Source organism: Nerophis lumbriciformis, linkage group LG16 (assembly GCF_033978685.3).
Source record: "Nerophis lumbriciformis linkage group LG16, RoL_Nlum_v2.1, whole genome shotgun sequence".
Taxonomy (NCBI): Eukaryota; Metazoa; Chordata; class Actinopteri; order Syngnathiformes; family Syngnathidae; genus Nerophis; species Nerophis lumbriciformis.
The window spans coordinates 21,880,639-21,899,598 of record NC_084563.2 but is presented as its reverse complement, the minus strand read 5'-3'; the positions used below and the strand labels follow the sequence as shown (position 1 = coordinate 21,899,598).

Sequence of the window (18,960 nt, the reverse complement as noted above, 5' to 3'; positions counted from 1 at the left end):
AATGTTTGCTCTATGCAACATTTACGTTTCCCCTGGTTTTCTCCTCATAGTAAGTTTGTGCACGCTAGCATTCCTTGTTTATCACCCTTGGTGACATTTTGGTTTTTGTTTAGCTCCACGCTTGCTAGCGTCCTCAGTTTTCGTATTTTTGTCCTGCCTTTTATTTATTAAAATACTTAAATCTTACCTGTACGCCGCTCCTCATTGTCTTCTGCCTTGGAAGGAACACGACAACCACAACCATGCGTCCAAGACGTAACAGATTGACCCAGCCAGACGAAGTGTTCCTGTCCAACACGGACAAACAAGAGATCCTCCTGGAGCTCCAAGCGGACACCCAGCCGTGGCAACACGAGGACGAAGCCGAGCTGTCCGAAGAAGACCTTCCGGCCGACGCCATGGTAGCATGGGAGCAGCTAATGGCTAAGTTCACGGAAGCAGAGACCCGTTTCCTCCCCCACTCTCAAGCCACCCGGACGTCGTCCACCCCACCCGGTACGCGAAGGCTCGGGCAGCGGGGCAGCTCAGAGCAGGCGCAGAAGGGGTACCAGTCGGACACTTTGCCCTCAACAATGTCTGCCAGGCTCTTCCCGTGCGGCTTCTCCTCCCCTCAGTCACCACCTGCTGGCAACTGTCCAGAAAGGCGCCAGCGGCGCACACGCACAAGGCCAGATTCCAGGTTCCTAGAGCCCACCCGCCCGAGCCCTCTGCTCCCGCCGAACAAGCGCTCCCCCCATCAGCTCCATCTAGCATCTGGAATCTGCTTCCTGAGGGGGGGGCCAGTGCTGGTAGCGTGTCAGCGGGACAAGCAGACCTCATTCCACTGAGGATGCTGCCTGCCTCTCCTCCAGCGGGGGCGCTGTCTGCTTCGGTCCTACTTCCTGCCCCAGTGCCACAAAGCAAGTTGGACCCGCCAGAGAAGTACAGTCCGGCTTGGGTGGATGAGTGGTACAGCAAGGTACTCATTGAACTGCAATTGGAGGAACAATCCCAATCAGCAGAGAACACTCCGCCCACTCCTCTGGCTCCTCCCACGCCGACAGCCCGGACGCCTGCCACTCTGACGCCACCATCAACCCTGGTGGTCCTGCAAACGTCATCCTCTCCACCTCCTGCTCCAGCACTGCAAAGCACACAAGACCCCGCAGAGACCAACCCAGTAAAAAGGGCATTGCACCAACAGGCCAAACAACTTGAACAACAAGAGGAACAGTTTGGCGTTCTGGGGGCTTGCGTCAACGCCATGGCGGAACACCAAGACGCCCGCCTTGGTGCTTTGGAGAGACAGATGGGAAGCATACTCTCCGCACTGCAGGTGATGATTCTCCCTACGGCCAACCCAGCAGCCCAGCGGAGACATCCACCACTCGCAGATACTCCGTTGCCTGCTCCGCCTCTGGCTCCGCCCACGCCGACAGACGAGCCGCCTGCTCCGCCTCTGGCTCCGCCCACGCCGACAGACGAGCTGCCTGCTCCGCCTCTGGCTCCGCCCACGCCGACAGACGAGCCGCCTGCTCCGCCTCTGGCTCCGCCCACGCCGACAGACGAGCCGCCTGCTCCGCCTCTGGCTCCGCCCACGCCGACGGCGCCTCCTGCTTCCACGGCGACGGCGCCTCCTGCTTCCACGGCGACGGCGCCTCCTGCTTCCACGGCGACGGCGCCTCCTGCTTCCACGGCGACGGCGCCTCCTGTTTCGACGGCGCCTCCTGTTTCCACGGCGACGACGCTTCCTGTTTCCACGGCGACGACACTTCCTGTTTCCACGGCGACGACGCCTCCCGCGCCTGCCTCGCCTACGACGTACCCACCTCGTGTCCGGCGGGCCGCAGCACGGCGCCGCCCACCTCCTCGTGTCCGGCGGGCCGCACCTCGGCGCCGCCCACCTCCTCGTGTCCGGCGGGCCGCACCTCGGCGCCGCCCACCTCCTCTTGTCCGGCGGGCCGCACCACGGCGCCGCCCACCTCCTCGTGTCCGGCGGGCCGCACCTCGGCGCCGCCCACCTCCTCTTGTCCGGCGGGCCGCACCACGGCGCCGCCCACCTTGTCGTTTCTGGACTTTTCATGGACGCTTTTGGCGCCAACAGCAGCGACGCCCTAGACTTTGGTACAGGACTCAAAGACTGCTGAAGTTCTGGCGCCAGTCTCGTCCGCCTCCTCAACGGCCACAGACATGGCCGTTCCGAGGTCGCCCGCCTCGACGATTGCGGCGACAATCCACCCGCCGCCGCCACCTGACTTGTCCCCGGTGGCTTCGGGGACACGTGGCCTGGCGGCCCACCACCAAGTCCTCCCTCCACCCTCCCGTGACTTTTGACTTTCTGGTTTTTTTTTGTTGGGGAGGGGTTTCTAGTTTGGGACGTCTGGGATCCGTCCCTTAAGGGGGGGGGTTATGTCATGATCCGTTACCCGGATCATGGCATGAATTATGTTGATTATGTTTCTGGTTTTAGTCGGTTTCCTGGGTGCACCCTCTTTCCCTGTTTACTGCTGGTTTCCGTGGGCACTGATTCTCCTCACCTGTCTTAGTTTTGGCAATTAGTGTTTCCACCAGGTGTTTTGGCTAATCACTCCCCTTTATAGTTTCCTGTCACCCAGCAGTAAGTGCTGGGTCAATGTTTGCTCTATGCAACATTTACGTTTCCCCTGGTTTTCTCCTCATAGTAAGTTTGTGCACGCTAGCATTCCTTGTTTATCACCCTTGGTGACATTTTGGTTTTTGTTTAGCTCCACGTTTGCTAGCGTCCTCAGTTTTCGTATTTTTGTCCTGCCTTTTATTTATTAAAATACTTAAATCTTACCTGTACGCCGCTCCTCATTGTCTTCTGCCTTGGAAGGAACACGACAACCACAACCATGCGTCCAAGACGTAACATACATTTCCCCAAAAAATGTGACTTATACTCCAGTGCGACTTATATATGTTTTTTTTCCTTCTTTATTATGCATTTTCGGCCGGTGCGACTTATACTCCGAAAAATACGGTACACACTTTCATGATGACATGTAATATTTACAGCATCGGTCCGTGTACCTTCTGTTCATTCTATTTACAATTCTTTAAATGCAAAAAAACACATTTCGTGCCATTTTTCCTATTTTCATTTCTGAAACAAAAGTTGGACAACTTTTTAATGACACTTTTTTTTAAACGACCATAGGACTCATGCTGAACAAAGGAGTTACCGTAATGCTAAAAACATGCTAAACGCTAAAATACGGCTTCCGGTTCAATTTGTCATCACACAGATAACCACGCATTTTTGCATTTTGGATGAACATTTTTTAAAATGTTTGCATTTATCTGGAAACATTTAAAAATCCTTGTAAGGAAAACGGTACAAAATCCAATTTTATGGCAATATTTTAATGAAAATCAATCCTTTTTTGTTTGTTTTAAAATCTGCCATATATAATAAAAATCGAAGAACGGGCTTACCGTATTTTTCAGAGTATAAGTCGCTCCGGAGTATAAGTCGCACCAGCCAAAAATGCATAATAAAGAAGGAAAAAAACATATAAGTCGCATTTTTGGGGGAAATGTATTTGATAAAAGCCAACACCAAGAATAGACATTTGAAAGGCAATTTAAAATAAATAAAGAATAGTGAACAACAGGCTGAATAAGTGTACGTTATATGAGGCATAAATAACCAACTGAGAACGTGCCTGGTATGTTAACGTAACATATTATGGTAAGAGTCATTCAAATAACTATAACATATAGAACATGCTATACGTTTACCAAACAATCTGTCACTCCTAATCGCTAAATCCCATGAAATCTTATACGTCTAGTCTCTTACGTGAATGAGATAAATAATATTATTTGATATTTTACGCTAATGTGTTATTAATTCCACACATAAGTCGCTCCTGAGTATAAAAAACTGCGACTTATAGTCCGAAAAATACGGTAATTTTATTTTTTGATTTGCATTTCAGAATTGGAAATAGAATGAATGAGTCTTTTATTTTTGTTTGTAAAGGATTTTCGAATGAATCACAATCCTTATTTATAACGATTCTTAATTGATTAAAAAAAATAAATAAAAAAAAGAAGTAAAGAAAAAAAATATATATATATATATATATATATATATATATATATATATATAGTCAAGGTTTCTGTAGTTTCTGCGCTCAATATTGGGGTAGAGTGGAATATATGTTAGGTCGGGGAAAAACACAGATGCTATTTCATCCCTACAAGCCTGTTTCGCAGGTTTCTCTGCGAAACAGGCTTGTAGGGATGAAATAGCATCTGTGTTTTTTCATTACAGTAATTTAGTTTTACTGAGTTTCACAAATAGTCTGTTTTTGTCAAACCATTTTTTGAATTTGTTATTTTCTTCTGTTATTATTTGTATTAAAAAAATAAATAAATAAAAAAAAAAGTTAGATTTTCGAATTAATCGCGATTCGTATTTGTATACATTGTTAATCGGTTAACACACAGACGATAATACAAAGAATCCATCCATCCATCCATTTTTCAAGCGGTAGAAAATGGATGGATGGATGGATTATTTGTATTATCTTCTGTGTGTTAACTGATTAAGAAGGTATACAAATACGAATCGCGATTAATTCGAAAATTCAAACTTTTTTTGGACACCCCTGGTATCTACAGTACCTGGTCCCCTGATCGGGCTTGAATAGCAAAAAGGTTGAGGCATACGTACATCTTCCTCAAGTTCGGCAGCTTCTTGAACGTCCCAGCCGCCTCCAGTACGCCGATCTCGTTGTCGTTGAGTCGCCTGCACGGTGACAAGAGGGATTAGACATTCCATTCAAACCTCAAAGTCAAAACACGCATAAAACCCAAAGAGTCGCGGGGATGGGTGTCTGCGTCATGAAGGTGAGGAGGCCTTTGGTGACTCTTTAAAACGCGAAGACGAGACGAGCGGGGTTCCTAATTTGAAGAAGTCCGGGGAAAATGGGTCATCAATACTCAGAGTACAATGCCCAAAGCCCTGGTAAAACACCGGACATCTGGTATACTGAAGTAAATGTTGTACTTTCATGTCACACTTCCAGACAAACCTTCGGAAAAAGGACCTTTTGAGTACCGGTAGGTAAAGGTCTGAAAATAAACTGACTATTCAATGACGCTCCAAAATTAATATGTGCCTGTAGAACCTGCTAATGGGTTCTAAACATACGAACCATCCACCAGACGAGAGGTTCTAAAATTACCGTATTTTCCGGACCATAGGATGCACCGGATTATAAGGCCCACTGCCGATGAATGGTCTATTTTTGATCTTTTTTCATATATAAGGTGCACCAGACTATAAGGCGCATTAAAAGAGTCGTATTAATATAATTTTTTTCTGAATGTAAAAGACTCCCTTGTGGTCTACATAACATGTAATGGTGGTTATTTGGTCAAAATGTTGCATAGATGATGTTTTACAGTCGCTTCCGGATGCACCGTTTTGTGGGCGGGTCTTATTTACGTGGCTCACAGCGTCTTCTCCCCGTCATCTTTGTTGTAGCGGTGTAGCGTGCAAGGACGGGGTGGAAGAAGTGTCAAAAGATGGAGATAACTGTTTTAATGACATTTAGACTTTACTTCAATCAATAACGGAGCAGCATCTCCTCATCCGGAAACAACAACACCCGTGAAAAATCGTCCGACCGGAACGCTTTAATAACTAAAGTTCCTTGGGTGAATAATGTAAACTCACTACACCGGTATGTTTTAGCGCTTTCATGGCGAGTTTACTGACATATATAAGTAAGAACTTTACACTACTTTATATTAGAAACGGCAACAGCGTAGGATGAATGTCCCATAACAAGAAGATAGAGAACAAGAAGAAGCTTATCAACTACGGTGTCGGCACAGACTACAAAGGCGGAGGCGCGCAATTTTTCAGGATTCATGCAGATCCCAAATACAGATCAGCAGGTACCAGAAGGTAAGAAAAGTTGCTTTTGCATAATATTGCGAAACAAAGCGCCAGATAATGTCTTACCTGATACACACACCATAATAATACTCCTATGTTGAAGCACATCAAGTGGTGTGGCTTCATAGCTTACCAAAGTCGTACTAAAACATTTTGACAGATTTTTGAGTGCCGTGTGTAATGTTCTATATTTTCAATGGAAAATTTAAAATGTTGGTGTTGTTTACTTGAGACATATTGCCATCTTAGTGCAGTCTACAAGTATCTCTTATGTTTGACTGCCATCTACTGGTTACACTTATTACACGATGTACCAAATAAAATAGCTTCATGGTGGGTAAGCTCAACCAAACTTATTCCTTACTGTACTGCGCACTGTCGAGTTTTGAGAAAAAAATGAGGTATTTAAGTGCACCTTATAGTTTGGAAAAAATGGTACCATAAATTAAGGTTATGCACATTACAAAAAAGAGCACTGAGAATATTATCGGGAACACACAAATACACTCCTCATAAAGTCGCAAATAACAAATTGTGTGGATCTGGTGAAATTCACAACTGCACGAGTAATTTATGAAGCAAAGAATAATCTACTGCCACCAAACATCCCCAAAAATGTTCAAAGAGAAATACAAAACCCAAAACCAGTGAAGTTGGCACGTTGTGTAATTCGTAAATAAAAACAGAATACAATGATTTGCAAAATCTTTTCAACTTATATTCCATTGAATAGACTGCAAAGACAAGATATTTCATGTTTACACTGAGAAACTTGTTTTTTTTGGCAAACAATCATTAACTTAGAATTTAATGGCAGCAACACAAAGTTGTCACAGGGGCATTTTTACCACTGTGTTATATGGCCTTTCCTTTTAACAACACTCAGTAAACGTTTGGGAACTGAAGAGACCAATTTTTGAAGCTTTTCAGGTGGAATTCTTTCCCATTCTTGCTTGATGTACAGCTTAAGTTGTTCAACAGTCCGGGGGTCTCTGTTGTGGTATTTTAGGCTTCATAATGCGCCACACATTTTCAATGGGAGACAGGTCTGGACTACAGGCAGGCCAGTCTAGTACCCACACTCTTTTACTATGAAGCCACGCTGTTGTAACACGTGACTTGGCATTGTCTTTCGGAAATAAGCAGGGGCGTCCATGGTAACGTTGCTTGGATGGCAACTAGTATGTACCTTCCAGCATTAATGGTGCCTTCACAGATGTGTAAGTTACCCATGCCGTGGGCACAAATACACCCCCATACCATCACAGAGGCTGGCTTTTCAACTTTGCGCCTATAACAATCCGGATGGTTCTTTTCCTCTTTGTTACGGAGGACACGACGTCCACAGTTTGCAAAAACAATTTGAAATGTGGACTCGTCAGACCACAGAACACGTTTCCACTTTGCATCAGTCCACGTTAGATGAGCTCGGGCCTAGCGAAGCCAGCTGCGTTTGTGGGTGTTTTTGATAAATGGCTTTGGCTTTGCATAGGAGAGTTTTAACTTGAACTTACAGATGTAGCGACCTACTGTAGATACTGACAGTGGTTTTCTGAAGTGTTCCTGAGCCCATGCGGTGATATCCTTTACACACTGATATCACTTTTTGATGCAGTACCGCCTGAAGGACCGAAGGTTTATAATATCATCGCTTACGTGCAGTGATTTCTCCAGATTCTCTGAACCTTTTGATAATATTGCAAACCGTAGATGGTGAAATCCCTATATACCTTGCCATATCTCGTTGAGAAATGTTGTTCTTAAACTGTTGGACAATTTGCTCACGCATTTGTTGACAAAGTGGTGACCCTCGCCCCATCCTTGTTTGTGAACGACTGAGCATTTCATGGAAGCTGCTTGTATACCCAATCATGGCACCCACCTGTTCCCAATTAGCCTGTTCACCTGTGGGATGTTCCAAATAAGTGTTTGATGAGCATTCCTAAACTTGATCAGTCTTTTTTTCCACGTGTGCCAGCTATTTTGAAACATGTTGCAGGCATCAAATTCCAAAATGAGCTAATATTTGCAACAAAATAAATGTTTCCAGTTCGAACGTTACGTATCTTGCTTTGCTCGGCCCGAGCTCATCTAAGATGGACTGATGCAAAGTGGAAACGTGTTCCGTGGTCTGACGAGTCCACATTTCAAATTGTTTTTGGAAACTGTGGGCGTCGTGTCCTCCGGACCAAAGAGGAAAAGAACCATCCGGATTGTTATAGGCACATAGTTGAAAAGCCAGCATATGTGATGGTATGGGGGTGTATTTGTGCCCACGGCATGGGTAACTTACACATCTGTAAAGGCACCATTAATGCTGAAAGGTACATACAGGTTTTGGAGCAACATATGTTGCCATCCAAGCAACGTTACCATGGACGCCCCTGCTTATTTCAGCAAGACAAAGCCAAGCCACGTGTTACAACAGCGTGGCTTCATAGTAAAAGAGTGCGGGTACTAGACTGGCCTGCATGTAGTCCAGACCTGTCTACCATTGAAAATGTGTGGCACAATATGAAGCCTAAAATAGCAGAAGGGAGACTGTTGAACAACTTCAGCTGTACATCAAGCAAGAATGGGAAATAATTCCACTTCAAAAATGTGTCTACTCAGTTTCCAAACGTTTACTTAATGTTGTTAAAAGGAAAGGCCATGTAACACAGAGGTAAAAATGCCCCTGTGACAACTTTTTCCCAATGTGTTGCTGCCATTAAATTCTAAGTTAATGATTATTTGCAAAACAAAATTCAGTTTCTCAGTTGGAACATTAAATATCTTGTCTTTGCAGTCTAGTCAATTGAATATAACTTGAAAAGGATTTGCAAATCATTGTATTCTGTTTTTATTCACCATTTATACAACGTGCCGACTTTACTGGTGTTGTTTTTTGTACATCAAACTACTAAATCAAAGCTATATTTTGAACAACACCCAACACTATTGCGGCACTTCTTCGAAATAGATGTCAATTCCAAGGAACTGAACAACAGCCTTATGTTTTCATTTTTTTTATTTTTCTTCCTTCCGTACGTGTGTATTATAACTACGGTCTTTATTTATGATTTTTGTCATCCTATTTCTTTAGTTTTCGTGAAATTATTCATAACAGCATCCAAGAAGTGTTAAATTGTGTGCGACAACGAGACAAACAAATTGTTGACGGACTGAATATATTTCTGAACCAACAGGGGGGGCAACTTTTTATATTTTTCCCCTTGATTCCCTGCATATTTTCTATAGATTTGATATGAATATTTGATCAGACTGTGCTTTGTGACAACCAGTTGTTCTCTGTCCACATTTAAGGATTTGACTACTCAACACACACACGCCTCATTCTTTATGTTTAATGGCCGCTGTGAATACTAAGCCGGTTCTTTCTTATTATAATAATCCCCTATCAGCCGACCGGGCCTGAACACGGCGCCACTCTTCAAGCCTTCCCTCAATGTAATCAGGGTATCCTGGTTGCATATTACTCTCCGCTATGTGGCACCTCATTTCCATTTGTCACAGCTAAAAAGGATATAAGGGACTGCTCAGTATGCCAGTGTGAGCCCCCGCCACAGATCATGATGGCTCCCTTAGGTCTTGCAACGAGATGGAAAACACCTTTGAGAGCCTTTTTTTTTTTTTTTTTTTTTTTTAGCTTGGAACTAAAAAAAAACAAAAAAGAAAAGTGACGACAGGGACACAATTGGGTGGGTTGGTTTTGATGGATTCCTACAGGTTTTGAGTCTGAGTGCCGAGCATATCAAGCAGCTTCGAAGGCGTTCAGGGATATTTTTCTTTACTTTTACATGCAAATGTACCCTTCTACCATTTTGACAACAGCGTTTTAGACTCAAGAGGATGGGATACCATTTTAAGCAGTCTTAAAAAGCCTTTAAGTGTTCAGTCTGGGCATACATGATTGCTATGGGCAATAACACGTTCTTACCACAAACAAAAATCAGTATCGTCAATACCAATACTTTGTATATGTATTTATTTTCAGTGGAGCACATGTGAGAAATACTTTGGAAATCTGTACCTCTTTCAGAGATCACATTTACCGTATTTTTCGGAGTATAAGTCGCTCCAAAGTATAAGTCGCACCGGCCGAAAATGCATAATAAAGAAGGAAAAAAAACATATATAAGTCGCATTTTTTGGGGAAATGTATTTGATAAAAGCCAACACCAAGAATAGACATTTGAAAGGCAATTTAAAATAAATAAAGAATAGTGAACAACAGGCTGAATAAGTGTACGTTATATGAGGCATAAATAACCAACTGAGAACGTGCCTGGTATGTTAACGTAACATATTATGGTAAGAGTCATTCAATATTGGTGGTGGCGGGGGGTGTATTTTGTAGCGTCCCGGAAGAGTTAGTGCTGCAAATGATTCTGGGTATTTGTTCTGCTGTGTTTATGTTGTGTTACAGTGCGGATGTTCTCCCGAAATGTGTTTGTCATTCTTGTTTGGTGTGGATTCACAGTGTGGCCTATATTTCTAACAGTGTTAAAGTTGTTTATACGGCCACCCTCAGTGTAACCTGTACTGTTGTTGATGAAGTATGCGTTGCATTCACGTGTGTGTGCGTACAGAAGCCGCACATATCTTGTGACTGGGTTGGCACGTTGTTAGAATGGATGAAAAGCAGACGTGACGTCAGCTCGTAGAGGACGTTAAAGATAGTGCTTTTAAAGCACGCCCCCAAGACTGTGAACTACGAGATATAATGACTGATGAACACCTTCGTTCGATAATGAAGGTTGCCTCAGCTCAAAGCCTGAGCCCCGACATTAATGAACTGGCATCCAAGAAAAGATGGCAGGTATCTGGCTTGGGCACATCAGATTAGATCAGTGTGTTGCAAACTGAGCAGTTTAAAGTCCTGAATGGTTGGTTTATTCATTGTTATTTTATTTTCAAATTTATTAGCCTGTGGAAAAAGTTAATGTTGATATTTACCTCAGAAGGCTGCAAATAGAAAAGAGGCATTCAATTTTTATTTAAATTGTATTTGATATGCCATTGATATTTTTTTATTATTACTATTATTATTTGAAACTGGATTTTGCATGTCACTATAACATTATATAAGCCTTGCTTGTTCAATATTCAATGCAAAACTTGTTTGGGTCCCTATTAAAAGGTTCATTTGCGTGGCGCAGTGGAAGAGTGGCTGTGCGCGACCCGAGGGTCCCTGGTTCAATCCCCACCTAGTACCAACCTCGTCATGTCCGTTGTGTCCTGAGCAAGACACTTCACCCTTGCTCCTGATGGGTGCTGGTTAGCGCCTTGCATGGCAGCTCCCTCCATCAGTGTGTGAAAGTGTGTGTGAATGGGTAAATGTGGAAGTAGTGTCAAAGCGCTTTGAGTACCTTGAAGGTAGAAAAGCGCTATACAAGTACAACCCATTTATCATTTATTTATCATTTATAACCTCGGCCCGCGATTTTGTTCAGTTTTACATTTTGGCCCACTCTGTATTTGAGTTTGACACCCCTGCTTTAAAGCATTCACATGTTGCACAATGAGATGTAAACATGGGATAAAGTGTAGAATCCTGGAACTTTCTGTCTGTACTCGGGTTGTACGGTATACCGGTATTAGTATAGTACCGCGATACTAATAAATTATATACAGTATTTTACCGCCTTTGAAAAATACCGGTCCGCCACCCCCGCCCGCGCGCCCCTCGTCGTCACGTCGTGTCATTGCTGGTTTACGAGCAGAGGAGCATGTTCGGCAGCACAAAATCACAGAGTACTTAAAAGCAGACACAGTGTGTAGACAGAAAAGGGAGAATGGACCCATTTTGCCTTAAAAACTAACGATAAAGGTGAAGTTATAACACTGAAACGCCCTCAGGAAGAGGTGCTTTAAGACATGACTAGCTAGCTAGCAGCTAACGTCCATTCACTCTCTGCAGTGTTGTAGCTACTTCTAAATCACTAATCCTTGTCTCCATGGCGACAAATAAAGTAAGTTTCGTACAAGTATCATCCCTGCAGGACGAGGAATAGCTAAACATGCTTCACTACACACCGTAGCTCACCGGCGTCACAATGTAAACAAACACCATTGGTGGATCTACACCTGACATCCACTGTAATGATACCAAGTACAGGAGCGAACATCTTCTTTCGTGTTTTTTTAAATGTATATTATGTTTATAAACTCAGGAAATATGTCCCTGGACACATGAGGACTTGGAATATGACCAATGTATGATCCTGTAACTACTTGGTATCGGATTGATACCATCATCCAAAACTAATGTAAAGTATCAAACAACAGAAGAATAAGTGATTATTACATTTTAACAGAAGTGTAGATAGAACATGTTAAAAGAGAAAGTAAGCAGATTTTAACAGTAAATGAACAAGTAGATTAATCATTCATTTTCTACCACAGGGACGGCGTGGTGCAGTGGAAGAATGGCCGTGCGCGACCCAAGGGTCCCTGGTTCAATCCCCACCTAGTACCAACCTCGTCATGTCCGTTGTGTCCTGAGCAAGACACTTCACCCTTGCTCCTGATGGGTGCTGGTTAGCGCCTTGCATGGCAGCTCCCTCCATCAGTGTGTGAATGTGTGTGTGAATGGGTAAATGTGGAAGTAGTGTCAAAGCAAAGTAAAGCCGCTGCTCCTCCACATCGAGAGGAGCCAGATGAGGTGGTTCGGGCATCTGGTCAGGATGCCAACCGAACGCCTCCCTAGGGAGGTGTTTAGGGCACGTCCCACCGGTAGGAGGCCGCGGGGAAGACCCAGGACACGTTGGGAAGACTATGTCTCCCGGCTGGCCTGGGAACGCCTCGGGGTCCCACAGGAAGAGCTGGACGAAGTGGCTGGGGAGAGGGAAGTCTGGGCTTCCCTGCTTAAGCTGCTGCCCCCGCGACCCGACCTCGGATAAGCGGAAGAAGATGGATGGATGGATGGTGTCAAAGCGCTTTGAGTACCTTGAAGGTAGAAAAGCGCTATACAAGTACAACCCATTTATTTATTTAACTTGTCCTTAATAATGTTGACAAAATAATAGAATGACACAATATGTTACTGCATATGTCAGCAGACTAAATTAGGAGCCTTTGTTTGTTTACTTGCAAATAAAAGACAAGTTGTCTTGTATGTTCACTATTTTATTTAAGGACAAACTTGCAATAAGAAACATATGTTTAATATACCCTAAGATTTTTTGTTAGAATAAAGCCAATAACTAAAAAAATTGTGGTCCCCTTTATTTAGAAAAGTACCAAAAAGTACTTAAAAGTATCAAAATAATTTTGGTACCGGTACCAAAATATTGGTATCGGGACATCACTAGTCTGTACAATATATCTTTTTTTTGTGACAGTAGAATAAGCACACATCTGATTGGAATTTTCACTTTATTTGGTGTTGGAGTTGTCCGACTTTTTGTGGGGCCATAAACACATCAGTGGCTAAGTGTTGATACGACAGATGACAGAGAGTTGGTTTTGGCCTGGTTTGTACAGCAGACATAGACCATTTGCTGGATAGACGTTTTTTACTCATGTTTTTTAGTGTGGTTACGGCCGGATATAAACAGTTTTATTCAATAAAGTGATCAGTGGATTTCATGTCCTCCATAAAACGTCTCGACAGACGTTACACTAATCGTACAGTGTTTAAAAAAACATTGTTATCTGTTGTGGCCGCTTGTTGTCACCTGTCAATCACAGTTGCTTTGCAAAATCATAAGGAATACATTCTTATATTTTTTATGTTTAGAGTTCAGATCCGATTTAGATTTGGGTTGCTGTGCACGGGACGCACCTTTAGAGGGAACGTTGGTAGCAATATTATAGTCCGGGTGGAAATTGTGAGAAATTCCTGAGGAGAGTAGCCCTGGGAGATTTTCGGGAGGGGCACTAAAATTCTGGGAAAAATCTGGAGGGTTGGCAAGTATCTATGTGACAGATTTTGGAAATGAGGAGTACACTGCAGCCCAAACAAAGCACAGCTGAGAAATATGTATTTTTTGCGGCCAACAGTGTTAAGAAACACTATTCTAAATGACTGCCTCTGTGGCCGCAAATAAACTGTTTCTTAAAAGTACCATTATCACTGGAGGACGAGGAATATCTAAACATGCTACATTATACACCGTGGGAGGACACAAATAAAAGCTAACCGCTAAGCTAGAGCTTTTAAATGTAAACAGGCAAGGGCAGATCGACAAAAATATTGACGTCATCACATTTCTGTTTTTGTTATTGTTTACACAACTTAGGAAATAAGAGCCGGTTGTAGTTTTTACTTTTCTTTAGCTATTTTTTACTATTGACTTTATTATAAATGTTGTATATACAAAACCCAAAACTAGTGATGTTGGCACGTTGTGTAAATGGTAAATAAAAACAGAATAAATTATTTGCAAATCCTTTTCAACTTATATTCAATTGAATAGACTGCAAAGACAACATATTTAATGTTCCAACTGAGAAACTTTTTTTTTTTTTTTTTGCAAATAATCATTAACTTAGAATTTAATGGCAGCAACACATTGCATTTTTACCACTGTTTTACATTGCTGGCGACGTTTCTGGGTGTTGTTGATAAATGGCTTTGCATAGTAGAGTTTTAACTTGCACTTACAGATGTAGCGACAAACTGTAGTTACTGACAGTGGTTTTCTGAAGTGTTCCTGAACCCATGTGGTGATATCCTTTACACACTGATGTCGCTTTTTGATACAGTACCGCCTGAGAGATCGAAGGTCCGTAGTATGATCGCTTCCGTGGAGTGATTTCTCCACCTATTGATGATATTACAGACCGTAGATGGTGAAATCCCTAAATTCCTTGCAATAGCTGGTTGAGAAATGTTGTTCTTAAACTGTTCGACAATTTGCTCACGCATTTGTTCACAAATCCTTGTTTGTGAACGACTGAGCATTTCACAGAAGCTGCTTTTATACCCAATCATGGCACCCACCCGTTCCCAATTAGCCTGTCCACCTGTGGGATGTTCCAAATAAGTGTTGAATGAGCATTCCTCAACTTTCTCAGTCTTTTTTTGCCACGTGTGCCAGCTTTTTGGAAACATGTTGCAGGCATCAAATTCCAAATGAGCTAACATTTGCAAAAAATAACAAAGTTTACCAGTTCGAACGTATCTTGTCTTTGCATTCTATTCAATTGAATATAAGTTTAAAAGGATTTGCAAATCATTGTATTCTGTATTTATTTACCATTTACACAACGTGCAAATTTCACTGGTTTTGGGTTTTGTACTAAAAGGGATTATATAATATTATTTAATATTGTTAAACTGTCATCCTGAGTTTTTGTCAGATTACAGTTGTGATACAAATGTATCATTTAATTATCTTGAACATTTCAAGTACTGTATGAACATTGGTATGACCAAATCGGCCCATGTAACTACTTGGAATTGTATCGATACCCACATGTGTAGTATCACCCAAAACTAAGGTAAAGTATCCATACAACAGAAGACTAAGTCCTTAGTACAAATGAACCAAAGTTCAGGTGCAGTCACAGTAAATCGGCAAATAAATGAATAATAGTTTAGAGGAAATAACACAATAATACAACCTAATAATGTATACAGTTCTTAAGAGGACACGATAAAATGATACCAATATCAGAAACGTGTAGATAGTTGGTTAACATGAAGTTACAACCTGAACTGTGTTTGTCCCTAGCTTTTGAAGGTCTGTGTAAATGCGGACTCAAGAAGCCTCGTATTTGTGATATTTACGGAAGTTTGTGAAGGACTCACAGATCCGTGATGTGTTCCGGGATGTGCGCGGGGATGCGGGTCAGTTTCAGGTTGGAGCAGTCGACCACGGTCCCCTCGCACCGGCATCTCTCGGGACAGACCAGGTCCTGGAAACACTCGCCGCTCAGACGGCTGCGATAGTCCTCTTGACCTGCGGAGACGGGAGGGACACTCGGTGAAAGACGGACGGAGCGAGGTTCAAGGTTTTCTTTATCGGCACCCGAAGGTAAAATGCTAAAACCAGACCTCACCCACAACTCTGAACCACTGTCATCAGAACAAACACAAGAGAAACCGTACAAGTACCGCGATGAAATGCCAGCCTCGTTTATAAAACGGGTACCAAACGAAGGACGAGACGGATCAAAATTCTTGCGAAACGCTCAATCCGATTGCATTTATATGCTAATCCACTAGGGGGCACATTTCCACGTTATAAAACAGTACTTAGGTCATTCCTTTGCAACTTCAGCTCTCACCAGGCCAACACGGAGTATCTAATGCAAGATTTGATTTCCTGTCCTTTAGACCAGTGGTCCCCAACCTTTTTGTAACTGTAACTGTAAATTTGTCCCACGGACCGGGAGGGTTGATTTTTTTTGTCATAAAAAAATACAATCATGGGTGCTTACGGACTGTATCCCTGCAGACTATATTGATCTATAATGTAGGAACCAGAATATTAATAACAGAAATAAACAAACAAATGGGGGAGGGAGGTTTTTGGGGTTAGTGCATTAATTGTAAGTGTATCTTGTGTTTTTTATGTTGAATTAATTAAAAAAAAAAAAAAAAAAATTATTATTATTTTATTTTATTTTTTTCTTGTGCGGCAATCGATCCACGGGTGGTTGGGGACCACTTCTTTAGACTATCGTAATGCAATCATCACCAAAACTCAGCTGCACGCGTGCTGACGAGGACCAGGGGCGGGAGCACATTACACCAGTTTTAAAGTCGCTGCATTGCCTTCCCCCTCGATTTTAAAGTTATTATCTATCTGACCTGCTTGTACTGTATCAACCCTCGTGGATCTTGAGGTACTTTGGCCTTTACCAAACACCAGAACAAAGACCCACGGTGAGACTTGCCAGAGAGGCTCAGGACTGCAGAGACCGTTGAATTTTATTAAAAAAAAGGCTAAAGACACACCTTTTTTAAATCAGCCTTTTTACTGATCATCTGTTTTTTTTAATTATTTTATTGTATCATTATTACTAGTATTATTCTCTCAATGTTATGTTTTTATCAACTTTTTAATGTATCATTTATAGAGATGTTCATATCGGCAGTCCGATATTATCGGCCGATAAATGCTTTAAAATGTAATATCGGAAATTATCGGTATCGGTTTCAAAAAGTAAAATTTATGACTTTTTAAAACGCCGCTGTACGGAGTGGTACACGGACGTAGGGAAAAGCACAGAGCAGTTGTGTCTCCCAGTCATACTTGCCAACCCTCACAATTTTCCCGGAAGACTCCCGAATTTCAGTGCCCCTCCCGAAAATCTCCCAGGACAACCATTCTCTCGATTTCCACCCAGACATCAATATTGGGGGCGTGCCTTAAAGGCACCGCATTTGCGTGCCGGCCCAATCCAATCACATAATATCTACGGCTTTTCACACACACAAGTGAATGCAAGGCAAAATTGGTCAACAGCCATACAGGTCACACTGAGGGTGGCCGTATAAACAACTATAACACTGTTACAAATATGCGCCACACTGTGAACCCACACCAAACAAGAATGACAAACATATTTCGGGAGAACGTCTGCACCGTAACACAACATAAACACACAACAGAACAAATACCCAGAATCCCTAGCAGCACTAACTCTTTCGGGACGCTACAATATACACCCTCAACCTCCTCATGCTCTCTCAGGGAGAGCATGTCCCAAATTCCAAGCTGCTGTTTTGAGGCATGTTAAAAAAATAATGCACTTTGTGACTTCAATAATAAATATGGCAGTGCCATGTTGGCATTTTTTTTCCCCATAACTTGAGTTGATGTATTTTGGAAAACCTTGTTACATTGTTTAATGCATCCAGCAGGGCATCACAACAAAATTAGGCATAATAATGTGTTAATTCCACGACTGTATATATCGGTTGATATCGGAATGGTAATTAAGAGTTGGACAATATCGTCAAAAAAGGCATTATCGGACATCTCTAATTATTTATATTTTATTTTGACATATATTTGATCATATGTTTTGCACTATTTTCTAGATGGCGTTAATTGGAGTTATTCTCCAATGGGAAAGCCTCAAAGGTGCCATGCCATGTTTGGCTTTTGCTTTGTTATTGTCACCTGTCAATGTTCTCTTATACTTTTTTCTACAGCACTTTGTGTTTGATGCTTGCCTGTGCATAAAAAAGTGTTATATAATTAAAATATCCACACCCACTTTAAAAGGGAACTCCGATTCCTTCAACTTTCATTCAAACTTGTATGTTTTCGTCACTAAATGAGGGCCTACAGTGTGAACCTCGCCTTCAGTCCTAATAAAGTCTCTGGGCTGCCACAAACCTTGCCGGGAGAGATTAGTAGCAAGGCACCAGGAAGGAATTCTATTTTTAAGAACACAGAAAGCTCATTAGTAGTTTTTTTTAGTTGGAGCAGAGGAGGATTCGGAGGTCTTAAAAGCAGCGTTGGGAGGAGCCGTGCGAGCCACTGAAGCGCCGCCGTACAACCGTTTAAGCAGCTGGAGCAGGTGTGCAGGTGATGTCCGATCTCAGAGCGGTACAATAATTAACAATCTTAAAGTGACTGTAGCAATAAAAAGGGGCTCAATGTTAAACTCCAAGGACTGTCTATTAACATTTATGCATCTCCGTGCAGTCATTTGAAGACTAACACAAAATAGACCACTGAAAAGGTATGGAATGCCTGGGCCTTTTTGAGATTAATACACAATTTTTTTTAAATAATATTACTAATTATTTGTACTAATTATTTGACATCAAAATGTCAGCTTTTTCTCATTAAATTATGGTTTGCATATATTAAAACACGCACAAACGTGATTGCACGTGCAAAGCGGATTTAATAAACTTAAAGGCCTACTGAAACCCACTACTACCGACCACGCAGTCTGATAGTTTATATATCAATGATGAAATCTTAACATTGCAACACATGCCAATACGGCTTTAGCTTACTAAAGTGCAATTTGAAATTTCGCGTGAAAAATCCTGCTGAAAACGTCTCGGTATGATGACGCCTGCGCATGACGTCACGGATTGTAGAGGACATTTTGGGACAACATGGTGG

General features: G+C 42.4%; 1 protein-coding gene across 2 annotated transcripts in view; it reads right to left on the bottom strand.

Moving 5' to 3' along the window:
• The window catches only part of slit3 (slit homolog 3 (Drosophila)), a 615,812-nt gene that overhangs the window by 158,641 nt on the left and 438,211 nt on the right, over nucleotides 1–18,960 (bottom strand). For both annotated transcript variants that reach the window (XM_061976782.1, XM_061976783.1), the window contains 2 exons: nucleotides 15,675–15,825; nucleotides 4,682–4,756 (listed from right to left, as the gene is read on the bottom strand). In XM_061976782.1, the coding sequence (XP_061832766.1) occupies nucleotides 4,682–4,756; nucleotides 15,675–15,825 (226 nt within the window). The remainder of the gene's footprint in view (nucleotides 1–4,681; nucleotides 4,757–15,674; nucleotides 15,826–18,960) is intronic.